This window comes from Ips typographus, linkage group LG16 (genome assembly GCF_016097725.1).
Source record: "Ips typographus isolate SLU linkage group LG16, UJ_Ityp_2.0, whole genome shotgun sequence".
In the NCBI taxonomy this organism is placed as follows: Eukaryota; Metazoa; Arthropoda; class Insecta; order Coleoptera; family Curculionidae; genus Ips; species Ips typographus.
In genome coordinates, this window is record NC_138437.1 from 2,483,020 (window position 1) to 2,502,033 (window position 19,014).

General features: G+C 34.0%; 1 protein-coding gene across 2 annotated transcripts in view; it reads right to left on the reverse strand.

Moving 5' to 3' along the window:
• Positions 1 to 19,014, reverse strand: part of Dscam3 (Down syndrome cell adhesion molecule 3) — an 80,003-nt gene that overhangs the window by 11,543 nt on the left and 49,446 nt on the right. For both annotated transcript variants that reach the window (XM_081993894.1, XM_081993895.1), the window contains exons 16-23: positions 18,353 to 18,523; positions 10,965 to 11,109; positions 10,042 to 10,228; positions 9,683 to 9,843; positions 8,889 to 9,481; positions 8,671 to 8,832; positions 5,025 to 5,266; positions 4,337 to 4,586 (exon numbers count right to left, since the gene is read on the reverse strand). In XM_081993894.1, the coding sequence (XP_081850020.1) occupies positions 4,337 to 4,586; positions 5,025 to 5,266; positions 8,671 to 8,832; positions 8,889 to 9,481; positions 9,683 to 9,843; positions 10,042 to 10,228; positions 10,965 to 11,109; positions 18,353 to 18,523 (1,911 nt within the window). The remainder of the gene's footprint in view (positions 1 to 4,336; positions 4,587 to 5,024; positions 5,267 to 8,670; positions 8,833 to 8,888; positions 9,482 to 9,682; positions 9,844 to 10,041; positions 10,229 to 10,964; positions 11,110 to 18,352; positions 18,524 to 19,014) is intronic.

The following is a 19,014-nucleotide window of genomic DNA, read 5'->3' on the forward strand; positions in this document are numbered from 1 at the left end:
AACCTCACTATGTCCGTAGACTGGTCATTCTGTTTGTCGTCTCTCGATTTTTGCAAAAATGAGTAAGATGAGTGATAATTTTGATAAGGTGAGTTACTAAAGTAGTTTGGTTATTTTAATTTCTTGTTTATTGCTCATACGGAAAATCTGCTATTATTTTTGTTTAAATAATCTTTGTTGTTTCCGATGTGTCATAGGTAAAATACCAATATCCCTAAAAGTATTAAATTCATGACCGTTTCCTTTATATAATCTATCTTGAAGCCCGTAAGCTTCGAACTAACCTGCACAATTTTTCTCAAACAGTTTTGACCCTTTTAATTTTCCAGGGCCTATGGAGAAGAAACTAATGCCCTTTTGCACAGCACCATCACTTAGTAGCTCTTTGTTAGGTATTCTCATATTTTTAAGTAGTAATTTTTAAGACTCAAATTAAAAATTTGATTTATTTGAACTCTACTTGCAAGGGAACCAAAACTTGCTGGCGTTCCCAGGCTGAAAAATAAAGCTTAATCTCTCTCGGATAATTTGTAGTGGCCGTTTGAACTCTTAGCACTGTCAGTTCGAAAAGTTAATTCAGTCTGTTTAGTTGTTCCGATCTAGTGTTTCACTTAACTATAACCCTGATCTCCTGTGCGTCTTCTCCTTTAAGTAGAGAGGAACAAAGGGTTTGACAATATTTTTTGTTATTGACAATAAGAAAGACAATTATAAGATTTATTGTGTCCTATCTCTATCTAAGCCTTCGCGTCATTTGTCAACTTAAAGAAAGAAGCCCTCAGTCTTTAATTATACGTTCCCCAGCTTCTATTCCACAATTTTCTAGTCGTTAAAATGGTTCCAGTAGTAATTTGACAAGTGAAAATCTTAAAAAGTCCAAGGCAGAAAAAAATCTTCGGGATTTTATTTGACAATTTAAAGACAGTAAGAAGAAAGGGCTTTCCAGCTTTACTGTAGCAAGTTAAAAACAGACACAAGCTCTTTTGCTTTAATTTGACATTCTGAAAGAAAGTAAAATGCTTCCAAGATTTATTTTGCCAATACCAAGGCTTGAGGAAGGGTGCGTGCAGCATTCTTGACTATTCAAAAACACAAAAAGACTTCCGGCTTCAGTTTGACGTTTTTAGGGACCGTAAAATGCTTTCAGCACTTGATTTGACACTCCAAAGTCTCTAAGAAAGTTTCAGGCAACATTTTTGATTATTCAAAGACATAAAGAAGTCTTCTCCGGCTTTAATTTGACAACTTGAAGACAGTAATAAGCTTCTAGTCTCCAGATGTTCTCCAGCTTCTATTTGTCAATTAGTACTCGTTAAAATGCTTCCAGTAGTGATTAGACAACAGTCTTAAAGAAGGATTTTAGGTAGCATTTTTGATTGTTTAAAGATAGAAAGAAGCATTCCGGCTTTTATTTGACAACTTGAAAACAATAACATGCTTCCTGTCTTGAAAAAAGTGCTTTCCTGAATTGATTTTGACATACCAAAAGGCTTCTATTTGTTTTACTTTAACAACTTAACACACAGTAAAATGATTTCTGAATGTCTTTTGACGATACTAAAGCTTAGGAAAGACAACAGGCAACATTTTTGACGATGTAAAAGGAGAAAGAAGCCTCCTGACTTTTACTTGACAATTTGATACTAAGTGATTTGACAATTGAAAGTCCTGAAAAAGACTTTCACACCGCTTTTTTGACTGTTCAACAACATAAAGGAGTCTTCTTCAGCTTTAATTTGACAACTTGAAGACAGCTTCTGTCTTGATTTTTGTCTATACGAAAGTAACGGAAGCCTTCTATCTATACTTTGACATTTTAGGAAGATTTAAATGCTTCTAGCTGTCGTTTTGACTATCCGAAGTTATCGGGAAAGCTTTCTGACAGTTTAAAGACAGTAAGAAGCTTCTAATGGCTCCACCTTAACAACTTTGGGACAGACAAATGTTTCCTGAATTTGTATTGACATTTCAATTTGTTGATTAATGCATTTGTGTCGATGCGAAGACAACGAATCCCCTCTGACAACAGTTAAATATGCTTCCAGCACAAGACAGTAAGAAGCACCTAATGGCTTCATTTTAACAAGTTGCAAGCAAGCACAATAAAATGCTTCCTCAATGTGTTTTAACAATCCAAATGCTTGGGGAAGGCTTCAGGCAACATTTTGACGATGCAAGACAGAATATGCTTTCCGGCTTTTGTTTGACAGTCTACAAACAGTAAAAGGCTTCCTATCTTCAAGAAAATAGTTTCCTGAATTTGGTTTGACTGACAAAGGCTTGAAGAAGGCATTTTTGTCCATACGAAAGCACTGGAGAGGGCAACGGAAGCCTTCTGTCTATAGTTTTGACTATCCAGAGTTATTGGAAAATCTTTCTGACAGTTCAAAGACAGTACACGAAGCTTCTAATGGCTTCATTTTAACTTAAGTTTGGGACAGTAAAATGCTTCCACAATGTGTTTTGATAATCCAAATGCTTGGGGAAGGCTTCACGCAACATTTTGACGATGCAAGACTGAAAGAAGCCTACCTGCTTTTACTCGAAACTTTGAAGACAATAAGAAGCTGCCAGTCTTCAATAAGACGTTCTCCAGCTTTTATTTGACAATTTCTAGTCGTTAAAAAGCTTCCAGGAGTGATTTATCAATGGAACGTCCTAACTAAGGCTTTCAGGCAGCATTTTTGACTGTTTAAAGACATTCATACATTTGTTCCAGTTTTACTTTGACAACAAGGCAGTGGAAGTCTTTTGTCTATAGTTTGACATTTAAGAGACTTAAATGCAGCACTCGTTTCCACTACTGGTTATCGTGAAAGTTTGAAGATAGTAAAAAGCTTCTAATAACTTTACTTTAAAGTTGTTAAACTTTAAACAGCAAAATGCTTCCTGAATGTGTTTTCACGATCCAAAAGCTTACGGATCCAAAATTTTATAGCCAGTCTTTAATAAGACGTTCTCCAGATTTTATTTTACAATTTATAGTCGTAATGCTTCCAGTAATTTGACAAATGAAAGTGCTAAAAACGCTTTTTAGCTTTAAAAAGGCAGCACTTTTGACTATTCAAAGGCAGAAATAAGGCTTCCGGCTTTTATTTGACTGTTCAAAGACAGTAAAGTCTTCAAAGAAATGCTTTTATGAATTTGGTTTGATTGACAAAAGCATTTTTGTCTATACGAAGGCAACGGCAGCTTTCTGATAATAAAATGTTTCCAGCACTCGTTTTAACTATCCAAAGTACACTGCTATTAGCTATAGTGACTACAAATGTGTATTGGAGATAGTAAACACATGAAGTGGTTTACAGTTTTGGCCAGTTACAATTTAATAAAGTAATTATTGTGCACGTCTATTACAATTAGGAATTCCTGGGTGGTTAATAAATGATCGCTTAAAATACGTAACACCTAATAAGTTTGAGGTCAAAATTCAAATGGTGGAACAGGGCACAAGGTCCTACCTAAATTTATTTTTACCCTTAGGAGTCCCTAAAAACCGCTCGTGCAAAAAGGCATAAATCTTCCATGTAATGCTATACAACTTAATTCGGTTATCTTAAATTTGTAGTGTCAAACTAATTCAACCCACTCAAGTTTCATTTAATGACGCAGTTACCGCTTTTAAACTAACTGAACGTAAAAATAAAATGACCGTAAATCTCGGCCTTAGCAATATAAATGTTACTACCTACTACCAGTTGTAAAATATAGCATTTTTATAGTAATACTTGCAACATTTACTTAAGAGATAATGTTAACCTAGGCGTTTCTTAGTGTTGTTGAAAAATCAAAACTCCAAAATTGCAATCAGTTTGAATTGCCTTTTTAATGATTTTTATTTTCACATTAATATTAACCGAACCCAGTAGAAGCATGGACATAAATATAACATGATCACATTAAAAAAATTCTTTATGGATTTTATAAACTCGCCAAAAAGACATTATAATGTACTCCCACTATTTTAAGCAAACCTGTTGTTAGGTCATTTACTTTAAGAGGTTCTTAACCTTCCTCTTTTGTTTATTTTTTTGTAAACTTTTTAGCACCAAAATAAATGCTTGAAATTAACAACTATTTATTGAAAATTGGACTCTGGGATCAATATTGATCCCTTCCCAAACTATTTGCGATAACCGTAAATTGCATCGAATCGATCTGTGACAAAACCTTGTTACGCTTTTAGTTGTAATAGTTTTAACATCAGTTAATTACTGGGTTTTATCAGAGTTTTGTGATTTTAGAGTAATTATCCCAGTTTTGGAATTAAACATTCACCAGAGAGTCAAGACGAGTTTAAATTCGATTAAGTTTAATGAGCCTTAAATTGACTTACCGTGTATTCGTAAGTGGCCATCTGACCTTACTGCGTAAAAATTGCTAAAAGTTATCGGTCGATTCTGGTGGATCCATCTAGTTCTAGGATGAGGATTTCCTACAGCTTGGCAAGGCAATAGAATTCCTGTTTTAGTAGGCTGATATAAAGTTTGACTGAAAGAGGCGATTTTAGATGGCGCTGAAGAGTTCGTTTGTTGAGCTACTATCCTAGTGGATTCTCCCTCACCAACTTTTGTTGTCGCAGAAACCTGCAACAAGGAATTTTAAAAGTTTTCCCGCCCCAATGTGAACAAATCGGCAAAAAAGGCTTTTCTTGGAAACTAGATTTGATTTATTTATTAAGGCTCTCTGTATCGAGTTTGAGCGGAACCATTCCATCATGACATTTTAAATGGGCTGACATGGACCATCAATAGAGTTAAGCGAAAGTCCATGTAATCCTATTAAGGCCTTTGTCGCTATAGGTCGAATATATATTATCGATTAAACGAACACTTCTTGTAGATTACAGTAGCAACATTGTGTTGCATATACTGTTGTGAGTTAGTGGTTCGATGCATTTTGAGCCACGTGTTTACGCTTGTTGATGGTTCGAATAAAGAGAATATTGAATGGAAACCACTCTGTGTTCCAGCGAGGGAATGGAAAATGAACTGACATAATAGCGAAGGGATGTATTCACTCACCCAAAATTCGTATAACTGATGTTCTCGTAAATTCCGCACTTCATAGGTTAAGCCGATTTCCATGTCGGTTATGTCTTCAATTCTAATGTTATAGCTTTTGTGGTGGCCCACACGCCCAGCTTCTCTACAATACACCGTATATAACATAATTATTCCGTTGCTTTTTTTGGGTGGTAGCCACGAAATCAAAATTTTCTCTCCTGTTACAGCACTTGCTTTGATCTCCTCCGGTTTTCCTGGAACTAAAGATCAACAAGAAAAATATTTCCAAAATTGGAATAGCAAAGCAAGGCAGTGTCTGTATTTTAGGAAACCTACATTAAAATTCTGTTGATGAAAACGTTACAAGTTAATATATTGATTTAAAACGTGTTTTTTCAACAAAGTAAAAGTAAATCTTATAAACACCGATTGGATGGTATAAATTTAGAAAGGGTCTTAGTGGCCTTAAATAAACCGGAAAACAAACATTTTCTTTCTTTAGCTAAAGTTATATAAAATAACTTATAACGCTTGAAAAAGACGTCCTACACGGGAATTGATAAAAAGGACATCAAATTCAAATCTGTGTAGCGCTGATTTTTAATTAAAAACACCTTAAATAAACGACAGTAAAAGTTTTAACAAACATGTTAAAAAAAACGCAAATTGATCGTAGCAATTATTGAAATCAATTATTATTACAAATAAAAATTTTTGTTGTTGTCTTATTGATCACATTGTCTGATGAGCCTGAATAAGACAAAATATGTGACCCCAGCTGTATAAACATATATGGTAAAACTTTTCTATCTTATGTTTTACTTTATTTACCGTTTTCGCTAATTTGTATTTACCTCCACATCTAAACAAACATAGAGCAGGAGAATTCGTTACAAATTACGGAATATCTAAAGATTGTTTTGTATAGTTTTCCTACAGGATATTCCAAATAAAGTGGAACATTTTATTTTATAATGGAACTTTCTGTGTAATTCGAGAGTTTGGAAGGACTGTTGTTGAAAGAATGTACCGGGTGGCTAACCAAGAAAATTAAGAATGCGAGCTACTGAACACATCCAAACAAACAATCCAAACAATTTTTTTGTGATTTCAGCGTTGCCACATCTGCGTAAAAACCTAGCAACCCTAGTAATTGATACCATTTTCGATTCTGGTACTTGCTCTCGACATTTTTGATCTGAAAAGTTTCTGTCTAAATTTTCTCGTTTATTAAACATCGAAATTTTCAATATTTGGACGGCTGCATTCAAAATTTACATTTTTTTGAAAAGTTTGAAATTGCGCTCATAATAGAACTAGATCTCATTAAAGTAAGACAGGAACAAAACCGTGTTGTCCTAACATCAACCGTTTGCTAGTTACAGCCTTCCAAATACATATCGAACATTTTATTGCTTAATGGTAAATATCTCGAAAACGACAAAATTTACAGAGCTTCCCAAAACAAAAATAGTCGAGATCAAATATCAGAATCGAAAAATTGTATCAATTATTAAGGTTGTCGAACAGAAATCTGTTGTTGCCACTGATTTCACGTAAATGTGGCAACGTTCAAACTACAAAAACATTTTAGATATGCTTCTCTTTGCCCTTATAGTTGTACATTTTTAGTTTCCTATGTTTTCAAAATAGAATACCTCGCATTCTTACTTGTACAACCTGTACAGGGTGATTGACCAAGTTGTGACCACTAACTAATTCTTTGTTTTTCATTTTATCAAACATTCTTGTACATATATGCTTTATTTATATATAGACAATTAATATACAGGGTGTCCTAAAATTGAGTTGCAAACCAAATGATTTAAGCTATTTTAACTATTTTTTAACATCAATTGTTTTATCCTGTTAACATTTGAACTTTGACAGTTGCAAATTCAATTTTTTTAGGGTGAAGTGACTGTTTTATTTAATTTGAATTTTGACAGTTTAAATATGCCGTTCCGCAACATTTTCAAGTTTAAAACTGCATTACTTGGGGTCACGTGACTGCTTTAATAGTTTTAAAACTCAATTTATTTACATTTGAACTTTGATAGTTTGTTGTTTGATTGGGTTGTCACTTGACTATTTGACTGAAGTTAAACTTTGACTATTTGAAGTTTCGCAACATCCCACGTTTAAATTTTATTCATCAGGGTTACATCACTGTTTTAATAATTTTTAAACTCAATTTATCAATTTGAACTTTGACAGATTTAATTTGACGTCCCAAAAAATTTTCTATTTCAAAAATGGGTTACGTGACTATTTTTTAGTCTATTTTTCTTTAAATTTGAACTTTTACAGATAAATATCAATCAAGACTGCATTATTTAGGGTCAGATGACTGTTTTAAGAATTTTTAAATACAATTTGAACTTTGACAGAGTTCTGTCAGGTGTCAACGACAATATGCGGTTATTAATGTGGACATTTAATTCCAAAGCCAGTATGTCTTTTGAATTAATCATGTCCAAAGATTGGTGTCATCTGCACCGTATTCTGGCATTATAAATGCATAAAAATTCTGTTTGAAAATGTAAAACAGTTTGTTGTTTAACATTTATTGTTTAAACAGAGCCATTTGACAGTAGTGTCATTAATATATTATTAGTGTCATCTGTCAAATAGGCTATCGACGCTGACGTAATGACAAAATTTTCATGTTGTGTTTTATTCAGGGTGCATATTCATGGTAATTCGGTGCAAACGAATGGTTTCCCATCCCTATCTAGATCTAGGAATAAAGTAGACATAAATATCTATAAGATTTATATATTGCAAATTTTTGAAAAAAATTAAAACAAAGCAGTTGGTCAAAATGAGATTAATCATCATATGAAGCACAAAAGAGAGTTCGTGGTGATTTAGAAATTTTTTTGCAAACAGTATGATTAAAATTCAGATGTACCTATAAGCTTAAAACGTAAAGGTAAACAGGCACAGTGCAAAACGAGTCTTGATCACCCTGTACAATCCGACAACCCATCGATCTTCACCGAAAATGATTACAGAACAACTGATACAAGGTTTCTGAAGGTTTTGTAACATTTTAAGCACATTTCTTGTTCAAAAACACAACACTCTCTGAATTGACTGCAAACTATGCTTCAACTAACACTTACATTTATATAGATTTTAAACAAAATTAAGAAGATTATGGAGAAGGAAGAGAAACTAAAAAGCAAAAAGCAACAATAAAAGATTATCAAACAAATCAGAAATCTAATTGTGTAGAAAAATAAGTGACCTGTAAGGAAAGAGATTAAAGGAAAATGTTATTTGAAACATTCTAGATCTAACGAACTAATCAACCTCGTTAGTTAAGAGTTTTCTTTTATTAATTGTGAACACTGTATTTCGGAGTTTCTGAAGTTTTCATTACTGTCTATTATGAGCCTTTATTGCTGATTACTGCAATCTAGGCTTTACTGATCGATTCACTTTATTTATCAAGCTGGTTTACTTGATGTGGATGTACGAGATTGCCATTGAGTACATTCTTTCGGTTAATTAGGCTTTTCAATGTAGGTGCAGAACGTTTTACTTAAATTGATTCGAACATTTCTAGGAATAATTCTAAATAGAACTAGTAGATAACGTCCAATGAGGCAAAAAAAATCTAATTAATGCTCTTACAATTCTATTAATTCATACTTACAATCTTCCTCAGTACTGCAAAACATCTCCTCACTAGCAACTCCATCACCAGCACTAGTGTAAGCCAACACTTTTATAGAGTAATTTGAAAATTTTTGAAGACCATGCAAATAAGTTTCAGTACTTTGTGTTCTCTTCACTTCTCCTCGAGCAGTGGCAAAGTCTGAATGAATTTGATCAGTCGTTTTACTTTTTCTTACTTATTAGCTTGTGACTTACCCAGAGAATTAAACTCGTTTTCTAGTGGTTTATAAAATACTTTATAACCCTGTAAAATTCCACCGTGTAAGTGTTTCGGTGGAATTTTCCAAGATATTTTCATTATTTGAGAAGATATTTCTGAGCACAACACATCTTGAGGTGGAGCTTCTGGAATACCTTCTTTGGTTGTACCGATTATACTTGGAGAAGGTGGGCCGATGTCAACTCTATTAAAAGCATTAATAATGATGTCGTATGTGGTGAATTTCTTCAATCCTTTTAGGTGAAATTTATTGGTAGCCCATCCGTTAACTGTGTGTACATTAGATTGATTGTCCGGTCCGTGATGTTCCTTCCAATGTATTTTGTAGCCTAGTAATTCGCCGTTCCAATAGTCTCTGAGTGGTGGAGTCCACTGTATAAATAACTCTGTGGAAGACACTGGATCAACTTTGACAGCTAGAGGTGCTCCCGATGGCCTTTCCTCTAAAGTTTTTACCACAATAGGTTCGGTAAAGTCACTTTTGTCGATGTTATTTACTGCAGCTACTCTTATCGTGTATACGGTGGCTGGTTTTAAGCCGTTTATAACTGCTTGCTCAATAATTTCGCTTTAAAGAAAGGAAAGAGAAATGGTGCCGTTATTACTAAGATTAATAGATTTAGGCACGAGGGAGGGAAAGTAGACCATAAAACGTTAATAATTTTTTTCGCGAGTCTGGACAGGTGTCACCATCTTAATAAAGTACAGTGAGAACGCGTCTTTATTGCCTACTTTATCTCCATCGTGTTGCGAATGCGGCTATTCCTACCCGGGATGTATTACTGATGACATTGTAAGGTTAAGTATCTGGCTTTTTTCCCACGTTGACTGAAGATTGTCCAACATTTTGCATTGAGCGACATAACCAATTATGGGACTGTTTCCGTCAAATGATCTTTTCCAGGACAATCTAACTGATTTACCTAAAACCTGAATGAAATTTGCTCGCTGAAACCCTGTAAGCACCACTGTATCGGGGAAGAAAAATTAGGAAGATCGTTAGCAGAAAAATCCTAAAATCCCTATTAATTTTCTTCCTCGAAAGTAAGTTTAATGGAGAAAAATTTCAAAATATAAATGGCAAGAATTTATTACTGAGAACAAACTTGGTACTGCATAGCAATTTACCTCTATCGCCTCTAAATGAGAGGGAGGATCGGGTTTCTCCTGAACGGTAAGATTGATGACATGCTCGCTCCGGCCAAAATCATTCTCCGCGAGGCACTTGTATATACCCGAGTCTTCTCTATCACTCCTACTAATGGTTAACTGCGACTTTAGTTCTTTTTCCTCTTTCAAACTAACGTGCGAAAACCTGAAATGGGTTTTTCGGGGATGGATAAAATTGATGAAAACATCGAGGGAAGAAAGAAAGTCGCCGATAAGACGTCTCATTTAAACTGCCAAACTTTAGTAATCTGAATGAGAATGCCCCATTGAACATTCCTTTCTAACGGTCTGCTACCCTAAAATATTGGCCCTGGTACAAAGGTGATGTTTACTTTCCCATTTGCCGATACTTAAACTCTCTTTAAAACGAAATAATGTCCTCGCCAATTTGGTGCAATGTCACATTTATCCAACTTCGACCAAATGACAGGACAATCTAATTTAAAATTCAAAAGCTCAAAACTTTTTGTGAAACACCTCTGACAGCTGGAGGCCTCGCAGAGAATAATGCGCATAATTAAATCGATTTAAATGCACAAATGTGATGTTTTCCTTTCGCCAGATATTTCCAAATAAATTTCATTCTATCGGAAAACTTTTTGATTTCACGGCATCAAAGCTGACATTTCCGGCGTATTTTTGAATTATTGCCAGCGTTGTCGGTATTTTGTTACTGCTTTTATTTACTCGGTAAAGCAATTTATCAGTTATAGTTGACCTCAAATCCGTTTTATAAAGAGTTAAACACCAGCCAAAGGATAACCAGCATTAATAAAGCCCTTTAATAATTTCCGATTCACCGTTTTCCCTGCCTCGTTCTCTTCTCAATTTGGAATTGTCAAATGCAGTTTTTAAACTCCTGGAAATAATGGAGATTTTACCTTAATTTATGAAGATCAAGAGGTGAATCGTTGAATATCCATCTGAGTTGTATTGGCACATCTCCATGTACGTTGCATAGCAGAGTTATTTCTCCTCCTCTTTTTACTGATATATTTTTGAATGGGCTATCAAATCTTGCAGGTTCTGAAACAAATATTTGCAATACATTTATAAGTCGTATAATTGAAAGACAATAGTGTAGTAGAGGCTAAAGCTGTTGTATCCCACTTTAAAAAGAGGTAATTGCAATATATAAAAAAGCACATTACTTCAATTGTATTAATTGTTAAACCAAGTTTATGACGAACTGATCCGGGATTAACATGCAGTCTTACAGGTTTAAACTGGGATCTTAACTTTAAAATGTCTATCGTCAGTTGGTTGTTGAAACTTTTTTCATACAGATATGATGTTACAAAACGCCAATAGCAGACTCATGTGTTGCCAGGTCATCATCCTCTCCTCTACTTTTTTTGTTGGGGAATTACCCACTAAATAGTTACATCTACTCAAAAATATGACAACTGACTTTTTAACTAAATTCTGTATTAAAATTTTGAATTTTGAAATCCAATAACATTTGACAATTGAATTAATTTTCATTCACATGTAAAGTCCATCCCAGGGTTAGTGGCAGTGACGTAATAATTATCATTCCTTTTCTATTACATGTGAATTGAGCGAGTGATAAATTTGACGTATGTTATTTACGAATTTTTAAATTCGTGATGGTTTGGGGCTGGCCGTTCAGAAATAACTCCTCGTCCGTAATTTGACAATGTGTCATCTGATCAACATATAACAACAAACCGGTGTCACGTGACAAATTGTCAAATAACTTCACGGAGTGTGCACCGACGATTCTTCTAAACGCAACCCTGCGCACGACGCCATTGGGAATTATCAATTTTGATTTTTTGACGTTTGTTGACAGTTTTTTCAATTTTTTCTTGCGGTAACTTGAATTTATTGATTTAGTTTTTATTTTGTGTAGTTGTATTTGCAATTTTAATATTACAAATATTATTATTTTTGATTTGTGTCATTTTGACAGCAGAATCATGTTGCCAAGGTCAAAATTTACCGTACTAAGTTATAACTGAATAGTACCAAAATGGCGGCGGTTATCCAGCAATCCACGCACAGTTACAGAAAAACTCATTTTCAAGTTAATTTTTGTGCAATTTTCCAAAAAATTTTCCATAACTCGCTTACTTAAACATTCTGTACAGACACACCGGACAACAAAAAAAGCTTATGACTGAAACTATCACGTGACGTTGTCCGGATCTGGCTAAGTTGTACCGTTTAACCGCTAGAGGGCGTCAAAGTTGATATTTTTTTTTCGGATATTTTATGAATATCTCGAAAACCGTTTGAGTTAGGGGTATGAAGTTTTTACCACGTATGCACCCCGATAGGAGGCAACTTTTACTAAATATTGACTTTTTTAAAATGAAATGAAATGAAAAAAATAAAAACAGAATTTCTGACAGTTTTCTCAGGGGGTTCTTTAGGAAAATTTTGGAATTTTGAAAATTGTCTTTGACTGCCTAGATAGCTTTAGGTTAATGGTAGAAATGTGACGTGGAGTGTTATTTGTCAAAATGTCATTTTTTAAAGGTGCCACGCCCTAAACACTGTCAAAATTGACTTAATTTAAAGGTCATCTCTGAAACGATGCTAGTTAGAGCAACATGGATGTCAGATTCGTGTTCCCCAATTTCAAATTAGTAAAAATGATCAGTTTGATTGAGCGAAATCCAATATGGCCGCAGTTAGTAGGCCCAAAAATCTAAAATTTCAGTCAAAATTCCATAACTCACTTATTTGAAACATTCTGTATACACACATTCTATGACAAAAGAAAGCTAATGAATGGGGCTATCACGTGACGTGGAGCGAGCGTGGCTAAGTTGTACCGTTTGGCCGCTAGAGGTCGTCAAAGTTGACTCTAGTTTTTCTCGAATATCTCAGAAACGCCTCAAGTTAGAGGTTACGAATCATGGTTTTTACTTGAAATTTATATTGACGTTAAAAAATTTTAGGTTCGTCTTCGATCACATAAAAACCAATCATACACACTGTATTAAGTTTATACATGATAATAGTATCCTAGTCAATTATACAGGGTGTGTCACAATATTTGCGTCATAATTTAAAATTTAAAATAGTGGCAAAAATCGAGGGCTTAGTACTAATTGTACTGGTACTTTCGCATGTTTTTTTATTTTTACTCAAAGATTCAAAGATGTCTTTTCTATTCTAAATTTTAAAGATAAAACACCCTGCATGTAAGCCTTATAGGCATATGCACTTTGTTAAGTTTATGTACTCTTCATTCACATATACAAACCAAGCAAATATACGTTTCGTAGTTGTACAGTTTGTTTTACTAAATCACTATTTGGATGAGTAGTATAATAATTATGGTTTTCACTTTAAATTTGTATTGACGTTACAGATAACAGCAAACTGGCTATTTGAATAACACTGACCATACCTATTTTAATTTCGTTTCAGTTTCCATACTAGATACGTGAATATATTTGTAAATTTCATAAACAAACGGCTCTATAATAGAGTTTGGCAATATCAATTTTGAATTTTACATTATTGGTTACATCCACTTAAAATTAACCAAAATAAGGTCAAAAGTTTGGTTTTTGTTGTTTGTGGAAAAGAGGAGAATAAATCAGTCAATTCAACACGAATGTACGAGAAATTTATTCTTTAAGGCCTTCCCAGAGAAAATTCGATGCACATACAAAAAAGAATGAACTCATTTTCATTGCTATTCGCAGTAATAAATCACCATCACGAATCGGACTTTTTCGCTCGTCCGGTTCGTAAAACAAATTAAATATTTATTATCCGAGTAAAACACACAGTAAATAAATGTTTTCCAATTATTCATCTTTGCTACCGTTGGAAAGCGAGTTATGAAGTAGCACATTTAGGGAGTTTGGCATAAAAATGGTTAAGAGTAAATTCTCGAGGAATCTTGGTATTAGCCGGCTAAGTAATTTTCGCAAACAAAATTTATATGCACCCCAACATCTCAGCCGTAAGCCGTAATACATGTTTATTCATGGAACTAAATTTATCTCAAGGCAAAATATATGAAACTAGAAGAGTAATGAATTTGTCACTCTATATATATGAGAAATAATATCCTCCAAAGATTTTCACGACTTTTTGCTTCAGTAAGGTGGTTCTCTCTGAAAACGAAACGATTTGTCACTCTGCGCTTCCGTAGTTCTGGTTATTTGTTGCCTTGTAAGTATATGCAACGCGTTGGCATATATCTTTATCTCCATATATTACACCGGAACGTCCTTTAAACACAAATATATGTGTCTAATATTGCGTATAAAACTTTTACGATATAAAGAAATTTATTTAGAAATTTATTATGCCAAAAACCATAAAAGATTCCCGAGCTGCGAAGTTATAAATCAATCTGCCTTCACGGATCACCACCTTACACGAACAAAGCGCTCAGTTCTTCACTATGCATACATAGAGACTGAATTCATTACCTTTTACAGCCTCATAAATCACCCTCTCTACCAAATTTCAGACTTTAACTTATTTTCGCCTCTTGTAAGGAACTGTTTTATTAATACACAAGAACTAGGAAGAACAGCCGTTGCCCCGTAATATATATTTCCAGTTTGTTACAATGTTTAACACTGATTCATTATGATTTTATACAGGAAGAGGCCAGTTTTATAAGTTCAAAGTTAATCACCTAAATTCTCTTTGACATTGGAAAATTAAATTTCTGATTGAAGAATATATTATTAACCCTGGGTATGAAACAGTTGTTTTGTACTCATAAATTGAAGTTATTTTAAAATTTGCTACTGGAAATTAAACAGCTAGCTAAACTGAACTTTTACTAAAATTTTAGAAATCAGTTTTACTTCATGCTTGTAATACACTATAAGGGCTGCAGGTAAACTCATACGACAATACACTAATTGTAAATCAAATATGTTGGTCTGATAGATGGTTCCCTAACAACAATGTAGGTGAAGCAAACAAGCTCGATGCTCATTACTGATCTAATAACAGTTCTCATTTAAAGAGACTAGATTCCATTATTACTATGAGTACATTTAGTGGAGGTATATTTGATGGACAATACGTTGCCTGGCTTGTTGGTGAATGTTAATTTTTCTCTGAAGGTTGTATTGAAAATGGGGCCCAAATTTGCCCCTTTTATCACAGTTATTAGCAAAAAAATTTTTTTTCTACTCCTATATTGGTTTTTCCTTAACAGTTTAGAGAACGGATAAGTAGGCAATTGCCACCGATTGAACGAATACAGAATCCTAGACTTTCCGCAACTGTCCGATATGAAACAAACCAATTACAGGCAATTTTCAGCGTTTGATATGAAATAGACCATTCACAGACAATCTTCAGGGTGCGATATGAAATAAACCAGTTACAGCTAATAATGAACGTAAACAAAATAATTCATTTGACCGTCACGCTCACTGACAATTGGCATCAAAACATTGTACTTTGGCTTATGTTTTGAGGTAATGAAAAAGCCGTTCAAGTTTCAATTAGTGTTCAATTAAAGAACAAAAACATCTACTTTATTATATGAAAAAGCAAATGATACAAACTTACAATTTACTCAACATCTCATCCTAAAAGACGAAGTTAATCAGCTGTCACACGGTGACAATCCGGTCGAACTTTGGCTGCGTCAAAAGTGATAATGTAAACACGGAAACGTTTCAAACATTGAGTGTTTATTTGTGCGAAATTTGGTAATTCCAATTAGTCGTAGAAAAAATAGCCTGTAAAACTCGGGCGAATTGTCCATATCGCCCTCGTCCGATTGATCAAATTTTCGTCCTTGTGCGATAGGGACATCTAATTCACCCTTGTTGTACAATATACTATTACAAAATGGGCAACATTGTTGATGAGATGAAAAGGTGTCATAAGTCGTGCTTGAAAGGTAGGATATTGTAGACTGTGTTTCACTTTTTCAGATCCTATACAGGGTGTCCCACGACGAAAGACATCGATTGATATTGGAAAAAATATAAATAGGAGAGTTTTGAAAATTTGGCAGGATACTAATGTGGGCATGCCCAATCTAACTAAAATATTTTCACAACTTTCTTATTTTAAATAGAACACCTTATATATTATTATATTTGGATTCCTCGCAAAATTCTGACCAACTTTCGTGTACAATGCCTTATGCCTATCTCTAGCCGTTTTCAAAATATTTGATGTTTTTCCAAAAAAGTGACAGTTGCAACGCTCAACATATTTTTGTACTCTGTCAAAAGCGTATTTCATTTTGCAATGAAACTTTGGGTTATTGTAAATAAAGGATCGTTTTATTAAACTGAGGGTGCGTAATGACTCATTTGTATACAGGGTAGTCAAAAAAAAATCATAAACTTGCCACTAAAAAAAAAGAAAATTTTCAAGTTTTTTAAATAGAAACTCACATTTTTTATGACGGAATCATTTTGAGCATTAAAAATTACTATACATTTCAATTTACTTGCCTATACCTAAATCCAACCTATTTCGTTTTATTTGAGAATTAAACTTTTTTTTATTAGGCTGCATGGTTGGGATTAGTTGGTACTCTAGTTGGTCATGCTTTTGACACACGGTGATATTGGAGACCTGCAGAGCATGTTAATATTCAGCAATAAGTCAAGCAAATAATTGAAAATTTGAAGTATACGGGATCTGTGAAGAGAAAAGCTATTAAAACAAAACCAATCCTTAATAATACAAATTTAGAAATTGCAATTTTGGGCTATTTTGTTGCAAATTCAACTTCGTCAATAAGACAAGTTTCCGTAGAATCAGGCATATCCTAAAGCTATCCTAAGCTCAATTCAAAGAATCCTGAAGAAACATAAATTTCACCCTTTTTCATTTAAATTAGTGCAACACTTAAAAGAGGTTGACTTTCCGAAGAGAGTGGTTTTTAGTGAGTTTTTACTGACTAGTCACTATGGAGAAGAATTCTTTTTGATTAATATTATTTAGAGCGACGAAGCCACATTCACTAAAAATGGAATGTTCAATAGACATAATTCACACTACTGGTGTGACATAAATCCACACGTAATTAGAGAGAGAAATTTTCAAGAAATCTGGAGTTTTAATAATAAAATATGTTTTTTCTCAAATAAAACGAAATGGGTTGGATTTAGGTATAGGCAAGTAAATTGAAACGTATAGTAATTTTTAATGCTCAAAATGATTCCGTCATAAAAAATGTGGGTTACTATTTAAAAAACTTGAAATTTTTCATTTTTTTTAGTGGCAAGTTTTTGATTTTTTTTTGACGACCCTGTATACAAATGAGTCATTACGCACCCTCAGTTTAATAAAACGATCCTTTATTTACAATAACCCAAAGTTTCATTGCAAAATGAAATACGGTTTTGACAGAGTACAAAAATATGTTGAGCGTTGCAACTGTCACTTTTTTGGAAAAACATCAAATATTTCGAAAACGGCTAGAGATAGACATACGGCATTGTACACAAAAGTTGGTCAGAATTTTGTGAGGAATCCAAATATGTAATAATATATAGAGTGTTCTATTTAAAATAAGAAAGTTGTGATCGACTTCCGGTATAACCGGAAGTGCAACCATCTTGAAAATATTTTAGTTGGATTGGGCATGCCCACATCAGTATTCTGCCAAATTTTCAAAACTCTCCTATTTATACTTTTTCCAATATCAATCGATGTCTTTCGTCGTGGGACACCCTGTATATGTATACTATATCCCTCAGTATCAAAAACAACCTTACATACAGGGAATATGGAAAGAAAATCTTTTCGAAAAAAGATGATTTTTTGCTAGTTTGTAAACACTTTTTAGACCGAATTGGTGGTCTTACTTAAGCTTCGCTGTACTAAATACACACTCCGTCAAGTTTTACACCTGTATAGGGTGGACCACCAAAATTGATCTTATTTTTCAGATTTATGTTTTACGTTTCATTAATCCCATGTCTCTAATTTTCGCCTCAATATCTACTACAAATTTTGGTTTGCAAATAAAAATTAGTATGTTCATACTGTTTTGAATGATATTCTAATGAACTTGTATGAGTGACATATGAAGCGACAATTCAGCTTTTTCGAATTGTTAATTCAAAACTTTCCGCAACCGCAAAATGCTACAGCGAATAGCCGGAATTAATTTATTTAAATCAGCGACCTATATGCACCAGTTATCCACAAATGAGGGAGTATCGACTGTAGCCCTCTGGCCAAATGCACTGACCAACTAAACTTGGCCACCACAAACATGTTTTTTTAAACTAAATTTTGGAATTCAGAAGCAATCTGCTTGATATAAAAATATTCTTACCTTTAACAGCTACATAAATAACTTTGCCAAGTCCAGATCCGATGCCATTGGTAGCTCGACAGAGATAATTTCCTTCGTCTTCCGAAGTGACGGCCTCAAACCACAGTGAACCGTTTCCCAATTTGGTCACTCTATGAATCCCAGAAATAGTTCTGTAATCCGTGGCTTTGCCTAAAATATTAGAAAGTAAATTAACTACAAAAGCTGTTAGATATTCGATGTCTCAACAGCATTTTAAAAACATAGTACGTGAAGTGGTTTACTAGTGCCAGCACTGCAATTAATCTTTGGTCTACCCAGGACGTAAAGGAGTGTCGGACTGGCCCATTGGGATAGTGGAAAAATCCCTTTAGGCCCTTAGCTGCAAGATCCGGCTGGATAAAATTATTGTCCTTCGTGAAGAAATTCCACTCTAATTTACCTTAGGTGAACTGAATTCTAAATCATTGTACTACCACCATTTGTTACACCAAGAGTAACAAAAATTTCCGTTTTTTAAAATCGATTTTAAATAGATATTTAAAGTTTAGTAGTGAAGTCCGGATTATACATAATCGGATTACCCAAAACATCGGAAATGGGCATTGCTACTCCACTCGAGTATTCAAAATAGTAAGCGCTGGTTTTATTGCATTAAACGTATTTCGAAACTATTTGAAGAG